We start from the raw sequence: 19,913 nt of genomic DNA, 5'->3' as shown, positions 1-19,913 counted from the left end.
GTTGTTCAGGGAGAGGTGGGTGCCGCAGGGAGTGGAGTGCATCATTTCTCCCTCCAACTCTATTTTGATTTAGTCCCTACCCTCCCCTTCACTGTTTTGATCACACAGCACTGCCCTTTGATGTGAAGGGCAGTGTTTGTCTATCTTCCTGGTGGTGGAAATTGAATAAAGATTCGTGCACTTTGTGTCTTTCACTGTGTCTCACACCTGCACACACACACCATGGGTGCTGGGGAACAAAATAAGCACTACCGCACTTAGGTGGTAGTGTGGGGGTTAAATAAAATAGAAAAGGAAAAAAAATTGGGGGATTACTTAGGTGGTAATGTGGGGGTTAAATAAAAAAATAAACAGGGGTTGGCACCAACACCCTGGAGTTGTTCAGGGAGAGGTGGGCGCCGCAGGGAGTGGAGTGCATCATTTCTCCCTCCAACTCTATTTAAAAAAAGAAAGAGAAAAAAAAGAAAAAGACTGTCTACGTTAGGGCCCGGGTGTCCTTGTCAAAGGAGCACGCGGTGTCCACCAACACCCTGGAGTTGTTCAGGGAGAGGTGGGCGCCGCAGGGAGTGGAGTGCACCATTCTCCCTCCAAACTCTATTTAAAAAAAGAAAGAGAAAAAAAAGAAAAAGACTGTCTACGTTAGGGCCCGGGTGTCCTTGTCAAAGGAGCACGCGGAGCACTACCGCGGTAAGGCGGTAGTGTGGGGGGAAAAAAAAGAAAAAAAAAGAGAAAAAAAAAAGAGCTTGTCTCACACCTGCACACACACACCATGGGTGCTGGGGATAAAATAAGCACTACCACGATTAGGGGGTAGTGTAGGGGGGTTAGAAAAAGAAGAAAAAAGAAAAGGACTGTGGAAATTGAATAAAGATTCATGCACTTTGTGTCTTTCACTGTGTCTCACACCTGCACACACACACCATGGGTGCTGGAGGAAAAAATAAGCACTACCGCGGTTAGGCGGTAATGTCGGGGTTAAAAGAAAAAGAAAGGAAAAAAAAAGAAAAATAAATAAATAGGACATTCACACAGCATTGCCCATTAAGAAAAAAAGATAAACAGCAATGTAAAGGGCAGTGCTTGTCACTGGCCACTCGGGTAAAAAAAAGAAAAGGACTGTGGAAATTGAATAAAGATTCGTACACCTTGTGTCTCACACCTGCACACACACACCATGGGTGCTGGGGGAAAAAATAAGCACTACCGCAGTTAGGCGGTAGTGTGGGAGTTATTAAAAAAAACAGGAGACAAGGGCACTGAAAAAAAAGGACTGTCTCTGTTCACTCTGAGAGCAGGGCTGTCAGATATCCCATTCATTCTGAGAGCTGAAGTAAAAAAAAGAAGAAAAAAGGACTGTCAGATGTCCTGTTCATACTGGGGGAGCTGGATCTGTGTCAAGGACTCTCCATGTTTGAATAAATGTTGACTTGGTGAAAGGATACTGGATTCTGTTAAGTTATTTCAAAAACATTTCATATTTTTAGAGTCATAGAAATGTACAGCACAGAAATAGATCCTTTGGTCCAACTCGTCCATGCTGACCAGATATCCGAACCTAATCTAGTTCCATTTGCCAACACCTGGTCCATATCCCTCTAAACCCTTCCTATTCATATACTCATCCAGATGCCTTTTAAATGCTGCAATTACACCACTCCCCCTCGCAGCTCATTCCATACATGCACATCTCTCTGCTTGCCCTTTTATATCCTTCCCCTTTCACTCTAAACCTATGCCCTCTAGTTCTGGACTCCCCGACCCCAGGGAAAAGACTTTGTCTATTTATCCTATCCATGCCCCACATAATTTTGTAAACCTCTATAAGGTCACCCCTCAGCCTCCGATGCTCCAGGAAAAACAGCCCCAGCCTTTTCAGCTGTGTGTGTGTGTGTGTGTGTGTGTGTGGTTGGTGTCAGGTGCTCTTTGAGACTGTTAACGTTGGAAACGATTGTGTTCAAAAGGTACCTAAATGCCTTGAACTCTCTATAGTGTGTGTGTGCGCGTGCGTGCGCGTGCGTGCGTGTGTGTGTGTGTGTGGTTGGTGTCAGGTGCTCTTTGAGACTGTTAACTTTGGAAACGATTGTGTTCAAAAGGTACCTAAATGCCTTGAACTCTCTATAGTCTTCAACCTGCCGAGCACCGTCAAAAAATGACTGTATTTTTATGAATGTGTGTTTTTTTCAATAGTGGGGTCTGCAATAGCACTGTTTGTTACTCCAATGTGGATACTCAATGAGTTGGCATGGCAGGTAAGGGGGAGGGAAAGATGGTGAGTGGAACTAAGCACTAAGATATCAGATGTGTATGAGGAGCACTGGGATAGGTATGGGGCATTGACTAGCATAGCAGATATATGGAGCTGTGGAAGAGGGTAGAGGGCATATAGGTTAGCATATATATGGGAGTAAGAAGGATAAGCAGGGATAAGGGCTGGGAAAAGATTTTATATCTTTCCTCTTTCGGAGTAAGGTATTCCTTTAAATCTGGTGTTGGGACATCTTTGGTCAAGATAAGACACACTTTGGATTATTGCAAAATGTATGCTGGAGTTAAAAAGTGCATAAATTCATTGGAATAACCAAAACTTATTTTCAAATTTCTTCAAACATGTTTTTAAAGGGTACTAGGTAATTCAAACTGTCTGTTCCCACAATCATTACAGGAGTTGCGCTGCAGTGATTGATTTCTATATCATTTTCATTTTGGGGTGCCTTGTGAGGGAGGATTTTGATGGATAGTTCCAACTGTTCATGGAATAGAAATGTTTCTCTACATATGGGATGAAGTAATTAGGCACTGAAGTGAAATGTTTATTTTCATGAGAGATTAGTTGAAGGAGTATTGATTTTTTTCCCCCAATAATGGAAACATCAATAGACACAGTCAGCATTCCCCCAAGTCTTGCAAATGGTGGATACTTAATGAGTTGTCATGGAGAAGAAAGGGCAAATGTTGGTGGGGAGAGATTATGATTTGGTATTGTGTCTATGAAGGGCCTTGGCGATGTTTAGAGGCGGAGAGTCCTGCAAGGGATATGGGGAATCATGGGGGATGGGCAGATGTTTTATGCTTCTAGGAAAAAGTGAGGACTGCAGATGCTGGAGATCAGAGCTGAAAAATGTGTTGCTGGAAAAGCGCAGCAGGTCAGGCAGCATCCAAGGAGCAGGAGAATCGATGTTTCGGGCATAAGCCTTTCGAGATGTGACTGTGGTAGCGAGTCTGTTTGAGGACGTGGCTGAAGAGCTTCAGGGCAGAGGAGATGACCTGGGGAGTGCAGTGAGAGAGGGACTCACTGAAATCCTTGTAGAGGGAGGAAGAGAGCTTCTTCAAGGAAGGCATCCTTGCTTATGCTCGAAACGTCGATTCTCCTGCTCCTTGGATGCTGCCTGACCTGCTACACTTTTCCAGCAACACATTTTTCATGTTTTATTCTTCATCTTCTATACTTCCATCACAGAATTAGAGCCCAGAGGTAGGATTTCCACCCATCCCATCTTGGGAATTGGTATGTTTGTAGCCTTCTAGATTATCCAGCCCAACTCTAAGTCAACCTGCACTCCCCATCCCTGGGCCAAAAATGGGAATATCTGGAAGGTCAGGTTTGCAGACCTGGGATTTCTGCCTGCTCTGTGCATCTGACCTGCGAGCGAAAGTCAGGGCCTGCATTTCAATTGTTTAAAGTCTGCTTCCTCAAATAAGATTCTTTTCAATGTGTTAGATAAATTTACCCAGTTATTTCTGGTGGATTGTGATCTAAAGAGTGGTCTTTAGTTTATCACTATCAGAAAGCACTCTAAACTGAATAATACCGAGCAACAACCTGTACAGTAAATGGCAATCAGTTAGGGATTTTACTATTTAGCAGGTCCTCGACTTTAAAAACATAACAGTAAAAAAAGGATTGATTTAATAGAGAATGATTTTAACAAATTTGTTTAGTGGTGGTCTGCGATTATCATGTTTTCTGAATGAGAAAGAAACCTAATGAATTAGTTAAATAGTGAAATTGTCTGTGTAAGAAGAAGCATATTCATTCTAAAAAGGTATATTTAATATTGTCCTTTCCTGATATAATGAAAAACAATGCTCTCAGATATAGAATGATACTGCTATTTGTTCTGTAGTTGTTAAATTACTAAAATGCTATGTTATATTAACAAAGACAGCTTACATTATCAGAGCTAACACTCAATTCTATTTCATACTTACTTTGTGTACCAGCCAGTTGCTGGGGATTTCAGGACGACCTCTGTCCCTTAATACAATGTCCCTCATGCTTTCAACACATGCATGATCACGAACTTTTGATCCAAAAGGCGATTCATAACTTTTTACCTCTGTAAGATTATTAAAGACATATTATTTTCAATGTATTTTTTAATTCACTTGCTGGACTTGGGTGTTGCATGCTAGGCCAGCATTCATTGCCTGTCCTTATTTGCCCTTGAGAAGGTAGTGGCAAGCTACTTTCTTGAACTGCTGCAGTCCAAATGCTGTATATTGACCCATAATGCCCTTAGGGAGAAAATTATATATAATTGTTGTGGTTCTGTTCGCCGAGCTGGAAGTTTTTGTTGCAAACGTTTCGTCCCCTGGCTAGGCGACATCATCAGTGCTTGGGAGCCTCCTGCGAAGCGCTTCTTTGATGTTTCCTCCGGTGTTTATAGTGGTCTGTCCCTGCCGCTTCCGGTTGTCAGTTTCAGCTGTCCGCTGTAGTGGTTGGTATATTGGGTCCAGGTCGATGTGTTTGTTGATGGAGTTTGTGGATGAATGCCATGCCTCTAGGAATTCCCTGGCTGTTCTCTGTCTGGCTTGCCCTATGATAGTAGTGTTGTCCCAGTCGAATTCATGTTGCTTGAAGTTTCAACTTTGATCTCCAGCATCTGCAGACCTCACTTTCTCCCCAGAGAACAGCCAGGGAATTCCTAGAGGCATGGCATTCATCCACAAACTCCATCAACAAACACATCGACCTGGACCCAATATACCAACCACTACAGCGGACAGCTGAAACTGACAACCGGAAGCGGGAGGGACAGACCACTATAAACACCGGAGGAAACATCAAAGAAGTGCTTCGCAGGAGGCTCCCAAGCACTGATGATGTCGCCTAGCCAGGGGACGAAACGTTTGCAACAAAAACTTCCAGCTCGGCGAACAGAACCACAACAACGAGCACCCGAGCTACAAATCTTCGCACAAACTTTGAATTATATATAATTTTAATTCTAACACTTCAACATTCAGACATGTTGGATGTTCCTATGTTTTAGCAAAACATATTTATTGTAAAACACAGCAGGACATTGTATTATAATTAAGAGTGCCATATTAGTCATCAGTAATTAAAATATTAAGCTTAAGCAGCTGGGTAAGTTTAACTGCTTGATAGACATTATGATGGTAATTTTCACTTCCACCAATGGGGCAATAAAGTGGATGAGTGGAGTGTTTATTTGGTTTAGAACCTGTGACTTCATTCAGAGTTTTACCTTCAAAATGATGATAGCCAATGTCCCTTCCAATTCATTATTTAAAAATAAAAAAAGACAACATTTTCAGTCTCCTCAGCAAATTCTGTAGCCCCTTGCTCAATTTGTATCTGACTACCTTCCTTAACCCCCACATTGTAAAAGTGATGTGATTGCACTAGAGAGGATACAGAGGGATTTACCAGGAAGTCATTTGAACTGGAGAGTTTTTAAAATTAGTTTATGGGGTATGGACATAGCTGACGAGCCAGCATTTATAGCCCACCTAGTGGCGCTTGAGAAGGTGGTGGTGAGCTTCCTTCTAAAACTGCTGTAGGTCAACCCACAAAGCTCTTAGGGAGGGAATTCCAGGATTTTGACCCAATGACAGTGAAGAAACAATGATATATTTTCAAGTCAGGGTGGTGAGTGGCTTGGAGGGAAATTTTAAGGTGGTGGTATTGCCATGTATTTGCTGCCCTTGTCCATCTAGATGAAGTGGTTGGCGGTTTAGAAGGTGCTGTCTAAGGATGTTTGGTGAATTTCTGCAGTGCACCTTATAGATAGTACACACTGCTGATACTGAACATCAGCAGTGAAGGGAATGGATGCTCGTGGATGTAATGCCAAACAATTGAGCTGCTTTGCCCTGGATAGTGTCAAGCTTCTTGAGTATTATTGAAGCTACAATTATCCAGGCAAGTGGGGAATATTCCATCACACTCCTTGCAGATGGTGGGCAGGCTCTGGGGAGTAAGGAGATGAGTTACTGACTACATTCCTAGTTTCTGACCTGCACTTGTAGCCACTGTGTTTATGCAATGAGTCCAGTTGCATTTTTGGTTAAAAATAAGCCCCAATAAGTTAATAGTGGGGATTCAGTGATGGTAATACCATTGAATGTCAAGGGGCAGTAGTCAGATTGTCTTATTGGTAATGGAAATAACCTGCCATTTGACAGCCCAAGCCTGGATATTGTCCATAACTTACTGCATTTGAACATGTTCAGTATCTGAGGAGTTGTGAATGGTGCTGAACATTGTGCAATCATTGGCAAACATCCCCACTTCTGACATTATGAAGGTCATTAGTGATGCAGCTGAAGATGGCTGGGCCTAGGACAATACCCCGAGGAACTCCTGCAGAGATGTCCTGGAGTTGAGATCTCAATAACCGCAGTCATTTTCCTATGTGCCCGATATGTCTCCCATCAGCAGGGAGTTTGCTCCTGACACCCATTGATTCCAGTTTTACTAGGGCTCCTTGATGTCACACGTGGTTGAATGCAGCCTTGATGACAAGGGTTGTCACTCTCACCTCACCTCTGGAATTCAGCTCTTTTGTCCATATATGAACCAAGACTGTGATGCGGTCAGGAGCTGAATGGCCATAGTGGAACCCAAACCAGGCATCACTGAGCAAGTTATACTGAGCAGGTGCTGCTTGCTAGCACTCTGTTGACGCCTTCCATCACCTTACGAATTATTGAAACTAGACTGGTGTGGGCGGTAGTTGACTGATTTGGATTTGTCCCGGTTTTTTGTGTACAGGACACACCTGGGCAATTTTCCACATTGTAGGGTAGATGCCAATGTTGTAACTGTGCTGAAGGAGCTTGGCTAGGGAAGTGGCAAGTTCTGGAGCAAAAGCCTTCAGTATTATTGCTGGAATTTTAATAGGGCCCATAGCTTTTCTAGTATCCAGTGTCTCCAACCATTTCTTAATATCATGTGGAGTGAATCAAATTGGGTGAAGACTGGTATCTGTGATGCTGGGGACCACTAGAGGAGGATGAGATAGATCATCCACTCAATACTTCTGGCTGAGTATTGCCTGAAATTTTTCAGGCTTAGCTTTTGCACTAATGTGCTGGGCTCTTCCATCATTGACAATGGGGATGTTTGTGAAGCCTTCTCCTCCAGTGTGTTGTTTAATTGTTCACCATCATTCTTGATGGGATGTGGCAGGATGGCAGAGCTTAGATTTAATCCAGTGGCTGTGGGATCGCTTAGCTTTGTCTATCATTTGCTGCTTATGCAGTTTGGCTTGCTGGTAGTCCTGTTTGGTAGCTTCAGCAGGTTGACTCTTCATTCTTAGGTGTGCCTGGTTCTGCTCCTGGCATTCCCTCTTATACTCTGAATCAAAGCAAGGTTGAGCCCCTGATTTGATGGTAAGGGTTGAGTGGGGGAATCTGCCAGGATACAAGGTTACAGATCAAAGGGCAATGAAGAGCAGTTGTACTGTTGTTGATGACCTGCAATCTTGAGTTTCTAGGTCTGTATGAAGTCTGTCCCATTTAGCATGGTAATAATGCCACACAACACAATGGGGAATACTCTCAATGTGAAGGAGAGACTTCAGCTCCACAAGGACTGTACGGTGGTCACTCTTACCAATATTCTTGGTAAGGATGTATGTCATGTATGTTTCTCTCCTTTGTTGGCTCCCTCACTGCTGCAGACCCAGTCTAGGAGCTCTGTCCTTAAGGATCCAACCAGCTAAATCAGTAGTGCTACTGCCGAGCCACTCTCGGTGATGGACGTTGGAAACCCCACCAAGAGTACATTTTACATCTTTGTTACCCTTGATTCCAACTCCAAATGTTGTTCATCATGGAGGAATACTGATTCATCAGCTGAAGAACCAAGGAATAAGGACCAGGAGTAAGGAATTCAACTGTTCATGTCAATCAGCATGTAACATGATCATGGCTTATCCTGGTCTCAAATCTACTTTCCTGCCTGCTCCCCATTGCCATTTATCCTGGTTTTCATCAGAATCTTCTGCCTCCTTTGTGTTCTGGGATTGTAAGTTCCACAGATTCACAATCCTCTGAGAGAAGTAGTTTCTCCTCATCTCAGTTTTGAACCTACCTCCACTTACTCTATATTTATGACCTCTTGTTCTAGACTGTCCCACAATGGGGAACATCTGTTCAACATTTGCCTTATCAATCCCCTGCAGCAATTTATAAACCTCAAGGTACCATCCAGGAAGGATGATACTTGGTAATCAACAGGAGATTTCCTTGCCTGTGTTTAACCTGAAGCCATGAGAGTTTATCGGGTCCACCATCAACGTTGAGGAAGCCTGGGGCAGCTCCCTTCCAACTGTGTACCACTGTGCTGCCACACTCGCTGAGTCTGTCCAGCCAGTGGGACAGCACATGTCCAGGGATAGTGGTATCTGGGGCATTGTCTGTAATGTGTGATTCTGTGAATATGACTATGTCAGGCTGTTGCTTTACTAGTCTTTGAGACAGCTCTCGATTCCCATGTGTTAGTAAGGAGGACTTTGCAGGGTTGACAGGGCTAATTTCTTTTTCCTTTATCATGTGATGCATTGTGCAAGGGAGCCTTCATTTTGAGGGCTAAGTGTGGGTGAGTTAAGGGAAGACATCAACATTTGATTGTTCAACAAGTTTGTACAAATTAAATTGCATTATGATCATTCTGAAATACAAGGCTAGTGGCTTTTTTTTTGTTTTCTGCATTGCTGGTTAATTTTAAACATAAGTTGCTTGCTATTTGCGAAAGTATTAGCTTGGGAGGATGGACATCTGGAAATTTGAAAGATCAATAGTTGTCAGCTCTTAAAGAAGTGTGGAAAATAAGGAACAGATTGAGTCTGTTGTTACTAAAGCTTCTAGAAAAATAAAACTGTCCAGTGGAAAATGAGTTCATTGTTGATTCTGAACATTAATAAGATTGCAGACGAAGGATTTTGGCTCGCGTTCTAAAATGGTTGTTCTTCCAAATCTGGCCAGATATACTGTAGTCAATGTTTGTAAAATTTTAAATTATCTTTTGCCATAACTTTATTGAGAACCTATTAAGTAGGACTATGATACCACAACCTTCAACATCCATCACTCACGATTAATTATTATAAATAATAGCCATTTGCCCAAGCATCTGTGAATCCATCTCCTACCATAATGATTAATCTCCCATTGTTTATTGCTTAGCTAGTAATAAATTTACTACTGCTGGGCTTTTGATGGATACAGTATTTTCTAAAATATTTAGTAAAATGTGATGTCTTTTGATAAGCTACTGCATATTAGGCTACTTAATAAGAGCCCATGGTGCCAGGGCAATATGTTAGCATGGTTAAAGGATTGGCTATCTAAAGAAGACAGGTTTAAGCTCTTCCCGATATTTCCTGGATGGAATCTTTTAACTAGTGGTGTCATAGGGATCAGTGTTGGGCCACAATGATTTACTATATATTAATATCTTGAATGTATGTACTATTGCCAAGTTTGCCCACGACATGAAATAGATGAGAAGGCAATTGATAAGAATGACACATACAGTCTGCAGAGGGATACAGACAGCTTAAGTGAATTGACAAAAACTTGGTAGTTGAAGTATAACGTAGGGAAATGTGAGGTTGTGCACTTTAGCAGGAAGAATAAAGGCACCGAATAGTACTTAAATGGAGAAAGACTGCTGAAAGATATGGAGAAAACAGATTTAGAAGTCCTCATCCATGAATCACTAAAAGCTAGAATCCAAGTTCAGCAAGTAATAGTAATAGGACAGGCAAATGGAATGTTGGCCTTTCTTTCAAAGGAGATGGAGTATAAAAGTAGGGATATTTGCTAAAACTATAAAAGGCATCAGTCAGACCACAGCTGAAATACTGTGGACAGTTTTGGGCCCTAATGTAAGGAAAGATATAGTCACATTGGAGACAGTCCAAGGAAAATTCACTTGGCTGACACAAGTTTTGGAAGGATTGCCTTCTGAAAAAAGGTTGAATAGAGTGGGTCTGTATTTGTTAGAATAAAGAAGAAATGAAAGGCGACCTTATTGAAACATGCAAGTTTCTTAGAGGACTTCACAGGGTAGATGTGGAAAGATGGTTTCCCCACATGGAGAGTCTAGGATCAGAAGGCATAATCTCAGCATAAGGGGTCACACCTCTAAAGCAGAGGTGAGGAGGCATTTCTTCTCTGAGTCTGGTGAACCTGTGGAATTCTTTAAAGTAGAGGGCTATTAAAGCTGGGCCATTAAGTATATACGAGGCTGAAATGGAGTTTTTAAATAAGTAAGGCTCTGAAATAAGATAGGGAAATGGAGTTGAGGATTATTTGATCAGTCATGATCTCATCGAATAGTAGAGCAGATACAATGGACTGAATGATCTTTTGCTCTTACATTTTATGGCTGGAGCAGATTCATCGTATCCTCATTTTTTGGTGTGTTTCTATCCATGAACATTTAGGAAATATACAAAATAAAATGTTTAGTAAGCAAAACAGTTCTGATGATGATCCTTGAGCAATGTAATTGTATATAATGTAGAATTTTAAATGGTGTAGAATTTCCCATAGACATAAATTAGGTATCAGAATCAAAAAACTAAATTACAAATTATAATTTTCAAAAACTCGAGCTAACTTTATATTTAAGTATGAAAGAAGTTAAATATAGTTTAATACAATGAGAAATCATAGTGGCTAATAATTGTGTTTATTACTTATATACCATTTTGCACAAGAAATACAGCTTTACGTTACTATGCTGTTCTAACATTATATTGCCTAGAGATGTCACCAAAGAGCTGCAGCACCTCCCATTCATTTGTAGTTAGGTATAAATAACTTGGCATGACAATGGGATCCAGCTGGATCCAATACATTGGCAGAGCAATATGGTCACACCAGTCTGAATGAGTCTGCTCTCATTTGGTCTCAGAAGCTTAGCAAACTCAGGCCAAGTTAGTACTTGGATGGGAGATCACCTGGGATTACTAGCTGCAGGAAAGCATGCCCTCTTGTGGTGCAATGGTAGTGCTCAGCCCTGCACTGAGAGGCCTGGGTTCAACTCCCACCTGCTTCAGAGGTGTGTAATAACATCTATCAACAAGTTGATTAGAAAAATAACATATGTTAACTAAATAATGACTAGCTAAAAGACATGGTTATGGTGATTTTGGTGGAGGAAAGGATGCTCAGTTGTGTGAGATATCACTTCAGGGTAGATATTTTTAAAAAGGGGCTAGTTACTACTTGGGAGTCATTAGCAAAGAAGCATGTAGTGCTTTTGATGCCTTTAGAGAGTAGTGAATACTGCAGGAGATACAGTGCCTTATTTCTCCATCCAATTCCATGTTGATTTAGTCCCTGATCCACTTCCACTTTTGATGGTTTGCATTGTCGATAATGGACTTTGCTTGTAAATATTGAATTGACGATACAGGTTAAAAAAAAACAAAAATAAATCACAGTGGTTTTGGTGGTGGGAAGGTCCCTCAGCTGTGTGTGATAACACTTCTGGGTATAAAAAAAGGGAACTAACCAGCAGTTAATAGTATTCACAAAAATTCACGGGAATTTGGTGTGGCGAACATCATTCTGTAATGTGTGATAACACTTCTGGATATGGAATAAATAAAAGGACTAGTCACATGTTGCAACATTGGTATTTGCATAATAAGATTCCATGTTAATAATACTTAAATTAACATTAACTACACAGGCCTTTCTAGTATAATGCAACAGTTGGGTTCCTCTGCAACCTTGCACCGTAGAAAATCGTGCTGTGGAAAACTACAATTGAAAATTACACTGTAGAAGAATGCAATAAAAAATTGCTTTACTCTTTCAATAGAAATTTTGTGTTATCCAAACAGCATTCACAACTCATCAATTGCGTTAATAGCCGATGCGTGTTGACAAAGCATGCGTATACCACAATGACCTGCATCATCACTTACTACTTAAGGAAAGAACTGATTAATATTGTTTGAAAACTGTCTCAAATTTGGCTGCAGTAGGATAGGAATATTTAATTGGAAATCTAATCAATCAAAGCTACTTGTTCTTTACGATCCAACTTTTTCTGTGGGTTATTTCCTTTCAGTCTTTCCTGGAATGAGAACAGCAGTGTTTGTCAGAACAGTTTGTAAGAAGTGGAGTAGCATTTTTACTTATTTGAGGTGGAAATTTGTGGTAGCAGATTAGCCACCCATTGTATGTCCCACCTGATTTTATTTTCCATTGATTTTTGGAAAATAAATAAAAACCTCAATCTCAGGATGTTAACAAGTTAAATAGCATACAATAGGAAACCCATTATATGGTATAAAGGAACATCTTGATGAGGGAATGGAAAATCTTAAATTTGACTAAAGCATACGGCTAAGATGACGTAATGAAATAAGAAAGATGAAAAATTAGAGGGTAACAGGAAGAAAGAAATGCTAATCCATTACATTCAGACCTCTGCCTTGCCAAGTGCTGAATTAAAGTTCAAAATTGTCAACCGATCTCCTGGATATTTACAGATCCATCCACATTATCATCACCCCATACTGTAATGAAAATTAACTGGCTAAGCAAGGAAGTCAAAGTTGGGGAAAATAAAAATCAAGGTGTAGGACCAAATTTTGATTGGTTATCACCCACATTGTGCTATGACCAAGACCAATTTTAGTCCTTGTGATTTGGAGAGGTTTAGTCACATCACTTTGTTCTCAGTAGGTACTCAATAAAGTCCTGTTTCCAATCAAGGAAAGATTAAAAAAAGTGGAACATTTGACCTTTGCTTATTTTAACTTACTTGATGAAACAATCAGAAACAGAATTGACTTCTCCTGGGAATATGTCTGCAATGGAAAAGCAGCTGCCTACAGTTGTGTGGGAACGTCTAAGACAACAAAACTAGCTGTATGGCTCTTACTTTCTTGTTGCAGTTATTGTGAAGCAAATTAAATATATCTTGCTTGGTCTCCATTGTGACAGGATTTGAGCTTCTTTAGTGTAATTTGTAACAGAGCAGATTTGTAAATGTTAACCAAATAAAAAAGTCACAGTTGAGATAAATGCAAGTTCAGAAAGGATAACAATGAGATAGACACGTGAAAAGATATTGCTGTAACACAACTGGAATCCTCTTTCATGAAATGATAAGAGATACAGGGGGCAATACGATAGCTGTCTCAGGAGAACTTACAATAAAAAGCCAGTAGAACAAATATTCATAGTAATAAAGAGTCATAGAGTCATAGAGATATATAGTACAGATACAGACCCTTTCGTCTAACTCATTCATGTTGGTCTGATATCCTAGATAAATCTAATCCCATTTGCCAGGATTTGGCCCAAATCTCTCTAAACCATTCCTATTCATATACCCATCCAGATGCCTTTGAAATGTTGTAATTGTACCAGCCTCCACCACTTTTTCTGGACGTTCATTCCATACATGCGCCACTCTCTGTATGGAAAAGTTGCCCTTTACATCCCTTATAAATCATTCCCCTCTAGTTTTGGACTTCCTCAACCTGTTCTATACTTCAGAACATTTTTCTAAGAATTATATGTTTTTATTAGTTTAGGTAGCAATAGAATTTTCTCTGTATCATTTAAAAACTAAATATTTGATGATCTGATGTTGATCTTACCTCCAATGACCTCACATCGAGAAGCCATTTCCCATAGAACCAGGGCCATTGAGTATATATCCATCTGTTTAAATGACTCGAGATCTTCCAGGTTTACACGAGATTCTAGGACTTCAGGTGCCATATACCTGGCAGTGCCAACCTGTGCAACAAGACAACAATTTCTGTTTGTTTACATAGTGGCAAATTATGTTTATTCAACTCTGAATATTGAATGTAGTAAGAATAAGCAACAAGAATGGTATATGCTCGAAAATCAAACATGCAGTCTTCAGAAACGAAATGCTTTTAAAATAGCACTTAAAGATAAACTTTCATTCCTGGTCAAATATATATATTCTCTCATCTTAGGTCACTTGACATCACATTGTATTGCCTTATTATAGTTCCTAACTGATCAAATGATAATTTCAGCAAGATTATAGCTGCATAACAATATTAAGATTTTTTAGATGAAGAATTTGTGTGAATTAATCTTAACTTTATCTCATAAGCATCCTGTTTTATTTTAAAATTAGAGTAATTAAGGGGAGGCTTAATGTGGCATAGTGGTAAATTCGCTCAACTGGGAATTTAGGGGAGGTGATGGCCTAGTGGTATTATCACTGGATTGTTACTCCAGAATCCCAGGTAATGTTCTAGGGACCTGCGTTCAAATCCTATCCCAGCAGAATGTGAATAAAAAAGAATCTGGAATTAAGTGTCTAATGATGTGATCATGAAACCATTCTGTAAATAAAAAACCCATCTGATTCACATCTGACTGGGGAACTGGGGAACTGCCATCCTTATCTGGTCTGGCCTCCGTGCAACTCCAGGCCTACAGCAATGTGATTGACTATTAACTGCCGTCTGGGCAATTAGGGATGGGCAGCAAATGCTCGCTGAACCAGTGATGCCCTTGTAACATTAACTGGGTCTCTCCAGAGACTCCAGTTAATTCTGGAGGTATGGGTTTGAATTCCACCATGACAGATGGTGATGTTTGAATTTAATAAGATCTAGAATTAAAAATGCTTGCCTGATGCTTTGCTAAATTACCTCATTCTGAGTGGTAATGCATTATGTATCAGGTACTAAAGACTAAACTAGTGGCTACATAAACACCGAAATACTTTTGCACCATAAGCAAATGACTTTCAGCACATTACAACATAAATCACAATGTACACATAGATATTATGTGCCACACATCAAAGTAAAACATACAATGATGTGTGTGCAAAAGATTTTGGAAAGAAAAGGAAATATCTATAAACAACAACATAGAATCATAGAATCATTGAATAACAAGAACAATATTGTGCATTCACATTGTTCTTTTAATGCAATGAAATGTTACAAATTGCTTCAGAGAAGCATTGCCAAATAAAACTTGACAAAATAAGATTCACGATCTTGGGGGAGCATCTACTCCTGACAATCTTGGCCTCCCTCATCTAAGAAAAATAAATTGCCTACCACACCTTAAAAATTTTCAATTATCTCACCTCCATTGTATTCTGAGGCAGAGTTTTAAATTTGCACAATCCTCAGAAAAAAATGTTATCCTGATCTCTGTCCTTAAAGGGTATCTCTAATTTTAAAATGACCCCTAGTTCTGGACATCATCGAGAGTCAACATCATATCCACATCCAACTTGTCCAGACCATTCAGGACTAATACATTTCAATCAAGTCATCCCTCATTCTTCCAATCTCCAGTGAAAACATTCTCAGTCTGTGCATTCTATACTCATGCTAAAACTCACTCATTATAGAACTCCTTTTGTGCAGAAAGAAGCTGTTCAGCTCATCAAGTCTGTACCAGCCCTCAAGAGTATCCCACCCAAACCAAAACTCAGCGCCCCACCATATCCCTGTGAGCCTGCATTTACAATGGCTAATCCAGCTAGCCTCATATTCCTGGACACTATGGACAATTTACCATGACAATCCATTTAAACTACATCTTTGGACTTTGGGCGTGTGGGGGGGAAGCTACAACACCTGACAGAAACCCATGCAGACATGGAAAGAATGTGCTAACTTCACACGGACAGTCACCCAAGACTGGATTCGAACCTAGGCAGCAGTGCTAACAGCTCTAGGTACTCTCTTGGAATCATCTCCAACATACTTACACATTTCCTTAAATAAGGAGACCAAATTGCACACAATATTCAAGATGTGGTATCACAAATGCCTTTCCAACTGGAATGTAATATCCTTACTTTTATGTTCAATTCCTATTGAAATAACGCTAATCATCCAATTAACCACCTTGATTATACGATGTATATCCATATTCAATTTTGTGACTTGTGCTTTAGAACACCTGGACATTTCTGCACCTCTGCTGTCATTCTCCATTTTGGTAATACCCTATTTTATACTTCTTCCCAAAGTGAATATGATGGGTGAAGCAGGAAAGTAAAGTTAATGCAGAAGTTTAGACCTGATTGTATTAAATATCAGTGCACAATAGATGTGTCATTTTGCTTATTCCAGATTTTAGTTTTATCTTCTTATATCCTCTAAAAATATCCTTTACATGCCTTTAAAAATAAGACAAAGTTGGGGTCTAGGCTATCTTCTTAATATATTTGGTGGGTGGGTGGGATTATTGGTTTGATCCATAACAAATTGGGAGCTATTATTGGAATCAGATCTCTAATTCCATGTTGAGTATGAGTTATTCAACTCAAAGACAGTGAGTGGTGAGAGTTTGTGTTCTCTATCTGGGAGTTGTCTTTGGTTTTGCCTTATGTAGTAATGGCTCTTTCAGTCACTCAGTTTCCTGGGGGCGGAAGGGAGCTTTACAGAAAGTGAGCAAGGCAAAGCTTTTATTATCCGTAGACAAGCTGAAGTTGGAGTTGAGGTGGGCTTTGCCTGTGCGAAAAGGAGAGATATTGGCAGCAATAGCTCAAAATTTACAATTGCCAGAAATGCAATCAGAATTTTTGGAAATGGCTAACATTCCATTGCAAATGAAACTGGTTGAACATGAAAAGGAAATAAAACAGTTTTATTATGATTGAAAGCAGAAGAAAACCAGAAAGAGAGAACAGCTCTAGCAAAGGAAAAAGAAAGGACAAGGCGGCCCCAGCAGAAGAAAGGAAGAAAGGAAGTTTTGAACTTCAGAGATTGGAACTGAAAACTCAAAGTTGTCTTAAAAGATAGGAGGTAGAAGTGAAAGGTCAGAGTAGTGATCAGGACAGTGATGGAGAGCAATCCCATCATAGCCAAAGGCCTGGTGGGGATCTATTTACATATGTCCAAGTTCAATGAAAAGGATGTAAAAGACTTTTCCGTTTCATTTGTGAAAGTTACTAACCAAATAAATTAGCCTGTGTCCATGTAGGCATTGTTGATCCTAATAAAGTTGGTAGGTTGAGCTAGTGAGCTATTTGCATCACCATCAGAGGAAGTATCTGGGGAGAATGATGAGGTGAAAAAAGCCAACTTAAGCTCATTTGAACTAATACCAGAAGACTACAGACAACGTAGTGGGCGGCACGGTGGGCGGCACTGCTGCCTCACAGCGCCGGAGACCCGGGTTCAATTCCTGCCTCAGGCGACTGACTGTGTGGAGTTTGCACGTTCTCCCCGTGTCTGCGTGGGTTTCCTCCGGGTGCTCCGGTTTCCTTCCAAAGATGTGCAGGTGCAGGTGAACTTGCCATGCTAAATTGCCCGTAGTGTTAGTAAGGGGTAAATGTAGGGGTCTGGGTGGGTTGCGCTTCGGCGGGTCGGTGTGGACTTGTTGGGCCGAAGGGCCTGTTTCCACACTGTAATGTAATGTAATCTAATCTAAAAATGTTTTAAGAATCTCAGGAGGGAACCTGGCCAGATGTACATAGAGTTTGAAATGATCAAACAAACTAATTTTGACAGGTGGACAAATACATTGAAAATAGTTGAAAATTTGACGCTCTTAGAGTGACAATTATTTTGGAGGAGATCAAAAATTCACTTCTTGAAGAAGTGAGAGTTGATGTGGAAGAGTTAAGACTGCAAGATTAGCAGTGGAAATGTCAAATGATGATGAGTTGATTCCTAAATCAAAGTTTGGCTTCCAACATCAATTTCAATCTGCAAGCGAAATAAATTGGGGAAAAGAGAAATCCTCAGGTGGTTACGGAAAAGGAGATCTAATTGAAGATAGTAAAGATGGTTTACCATAGGGTAAAAAGGAAACCTGTGAGGGTGAAAGAGAAGAAAAAAAACATTCAGGCACATGAAGTGGCAGTGTTGGTGGTTTAGAAATACATTAAGGACAAAAGGGTAACTAGGGAGAGAATAGAACCCCATAAAGATCTGCAAGGCTACCTATGTGTGGAACTAGGAGATGGGGGAGATACTAAATGAGTATTTTGCATCAGTATTTACTGTGGAGAAGGATATGAAAAATAGAGAACGTGGGGAAATAAATAGCCACATCTTGGAAAATGCCCATATTACAGAGGAGGAGGTGCTGAAAGTCTTAAAATGCATAAAGGTGGATAAATCCCCAGGACCTAGTCAGGTGTATCATAGAACTGTGGGAAGCTGAGGAAGTGATTGCTGGGCCCCCTGCTGAGATATTTGTTTCATCGATAGTTGTAGGTGAGGTGCTGGAAGACTAAGGGGTGGCTAATGCAGTGCACCTATTAAAGAAAGATGGTAAGAAAAAGCCAGGGAACTATAGACTGGTGAGCCTGACATCGGTGGTGGGCAAGTTGTTGGAGGGAATCCGGAGGGCTTGATTTACATGCATTTGGAAAGGCAAGGACTGATTACAAACAGTCATCATGGCTTTGTGCAGAAGAAATCATGTCTCATGAACTTGATTGAGGTTTTTGAAGAAGTAACAAAGAGGATTGATGAGGGCAGAGCGGTAGATGTAATCTATATGGACCTTAGTAAGGCATTCAACAAGGTTCCTTGTGGTAGACTGGTAAGCAAAGTTAGATCACACAGAATGAGGGAAAACTAGCCAATTGGATACAGAACTGGCTTGAAGGTAGAAGGCAGAGGGTGAGTTGCTTTTCAGACTGGAGGCCTGTGACCAGAGGTGTGCCACAAGGATTGGTGTTAGGTCCACTGCTTTTCATCTTTTTATACAAATGATTTGGATGTGAACATAGAAAGTATAGTTAGCAAGTTTGCAGATGACACCAAAAATGAAGGTGTAATGGACAATGAAGAAGGTTACCTCAGGGTACAATGGGATCTTGATCAGATGGGCCAATAGGTTGAGGAGTGACAGATGGAATTTAAGATCAGATTAGATTAGATTCCCTACAGTGTAGAAACAGGCCCTTTGGCCCTACCAGTCCATACTGACCCTCCAAAGAGTAACCCACCAGACCTATTTCCCTCTGAATGATGCACCTAACACTACAGGCAATTTAGCATGGCCAATTCATCTGACCTGCACATCTTTGGACTGTGGGAGGAAACCGGAGCACCCGGAGGAAACCCATGCAGACACAGGGAGAATGTGCAAACTCCACACAGACAGTTGCCCAAGGCTAGAATCGAACCTAGGACACTGGTGCTGTGAGGCAGCAGTGCTAACCACTGAGCCAGCATGCCGCCCCATTGATAAACATGAGATGCTGCATTTTGGAAAGGTAAATAAGGGCAGGATTTATACCTTAATGGTAAAGTCCTGAGGAATATTGCTGAACAAAGAGACCTTGGAGTGCAGGTTCATAGTTTCTTGCAAGTAGATAGGATAGTGAAGAAGGCATTTGGTATTGGTCAGAGCATTGAGTATAGGAAATGAGAGGTCATGTTGCAGCTGTACAGGACATTGATTAGGTCACTATTGGAATATTGTGTGCAATTCTGGTCTACATGTATAGGAAGGACATTGTGAAACTTGAAAGGATTCAAATAAGATTTACAAGTATGTTGCCAGGATTGGAAGGTTTGAGCTATAGGGAGAGGAAGTAGGAGTATACTTAAGAGGGAAATCAGGAGGGCAAAAAGGGGACATGAGATAGCATTGGCAAATAGAATTAAGGAGAATCCAAAGGGTTTTTACAAATATATTAAGGACAA

The 19,913-nt window shown here is 40.6% G+C and overlaps 1 protein-coding gene across 2 annotated transcripts in view; it reads right to left on the bottom strand.

The window, feature by feature from the left end:
• The window catches only part of tgfbr2l (transforming growth factor beta receptor-like), a 101,112-nt gene that overhangs the window by 4,263 nt on the left and 76,936 nt on the right, over positions 1-19,913 (bottom strand). Inside the window, exons 5-6 of one of the 2 annotated variants that reach the window (XM_043693969.1) lie at positions 13,887-14,028; positions 4,210-4,337 (exon numbers count right to left, since the gene is read on the bottom strand). In XM_043693969.1, the coding sequence (XP_043549904.1) occupies positions 4,210-4,337; positions 13,887-14,028 (270 nt within the window). Of the gene's footprint in view, positions 1-4,209; positions 4,338-12,158; positions 12,350-13,886; positions 14,029-19,913 lie in introns of those variants that run through there. The other variant, XM_043693970.1, reaches the window with a different exon arrangement.

The sequence above is a fragment of the Chiloscyllium plagiosum genome, chromosome 7 (assembly GCF_004010195.1).
Source record: "Chiloscyllium plagiosum isolate BGI_BamShark_2017 chromosome 7, ASM401019v2, whole genome shotgun sequence".
NCBI classification, from domain to species: Eukaryota; Metazoa; Chordata; class Chondrichthyes; order Orectolobiformes; family Hemiscylliidae; genus Chiloscyllium; species Chiloscyllium plagiosum.
This window is presented reverse-complemented; position numbering and strand designations above follow the sequence as displayed.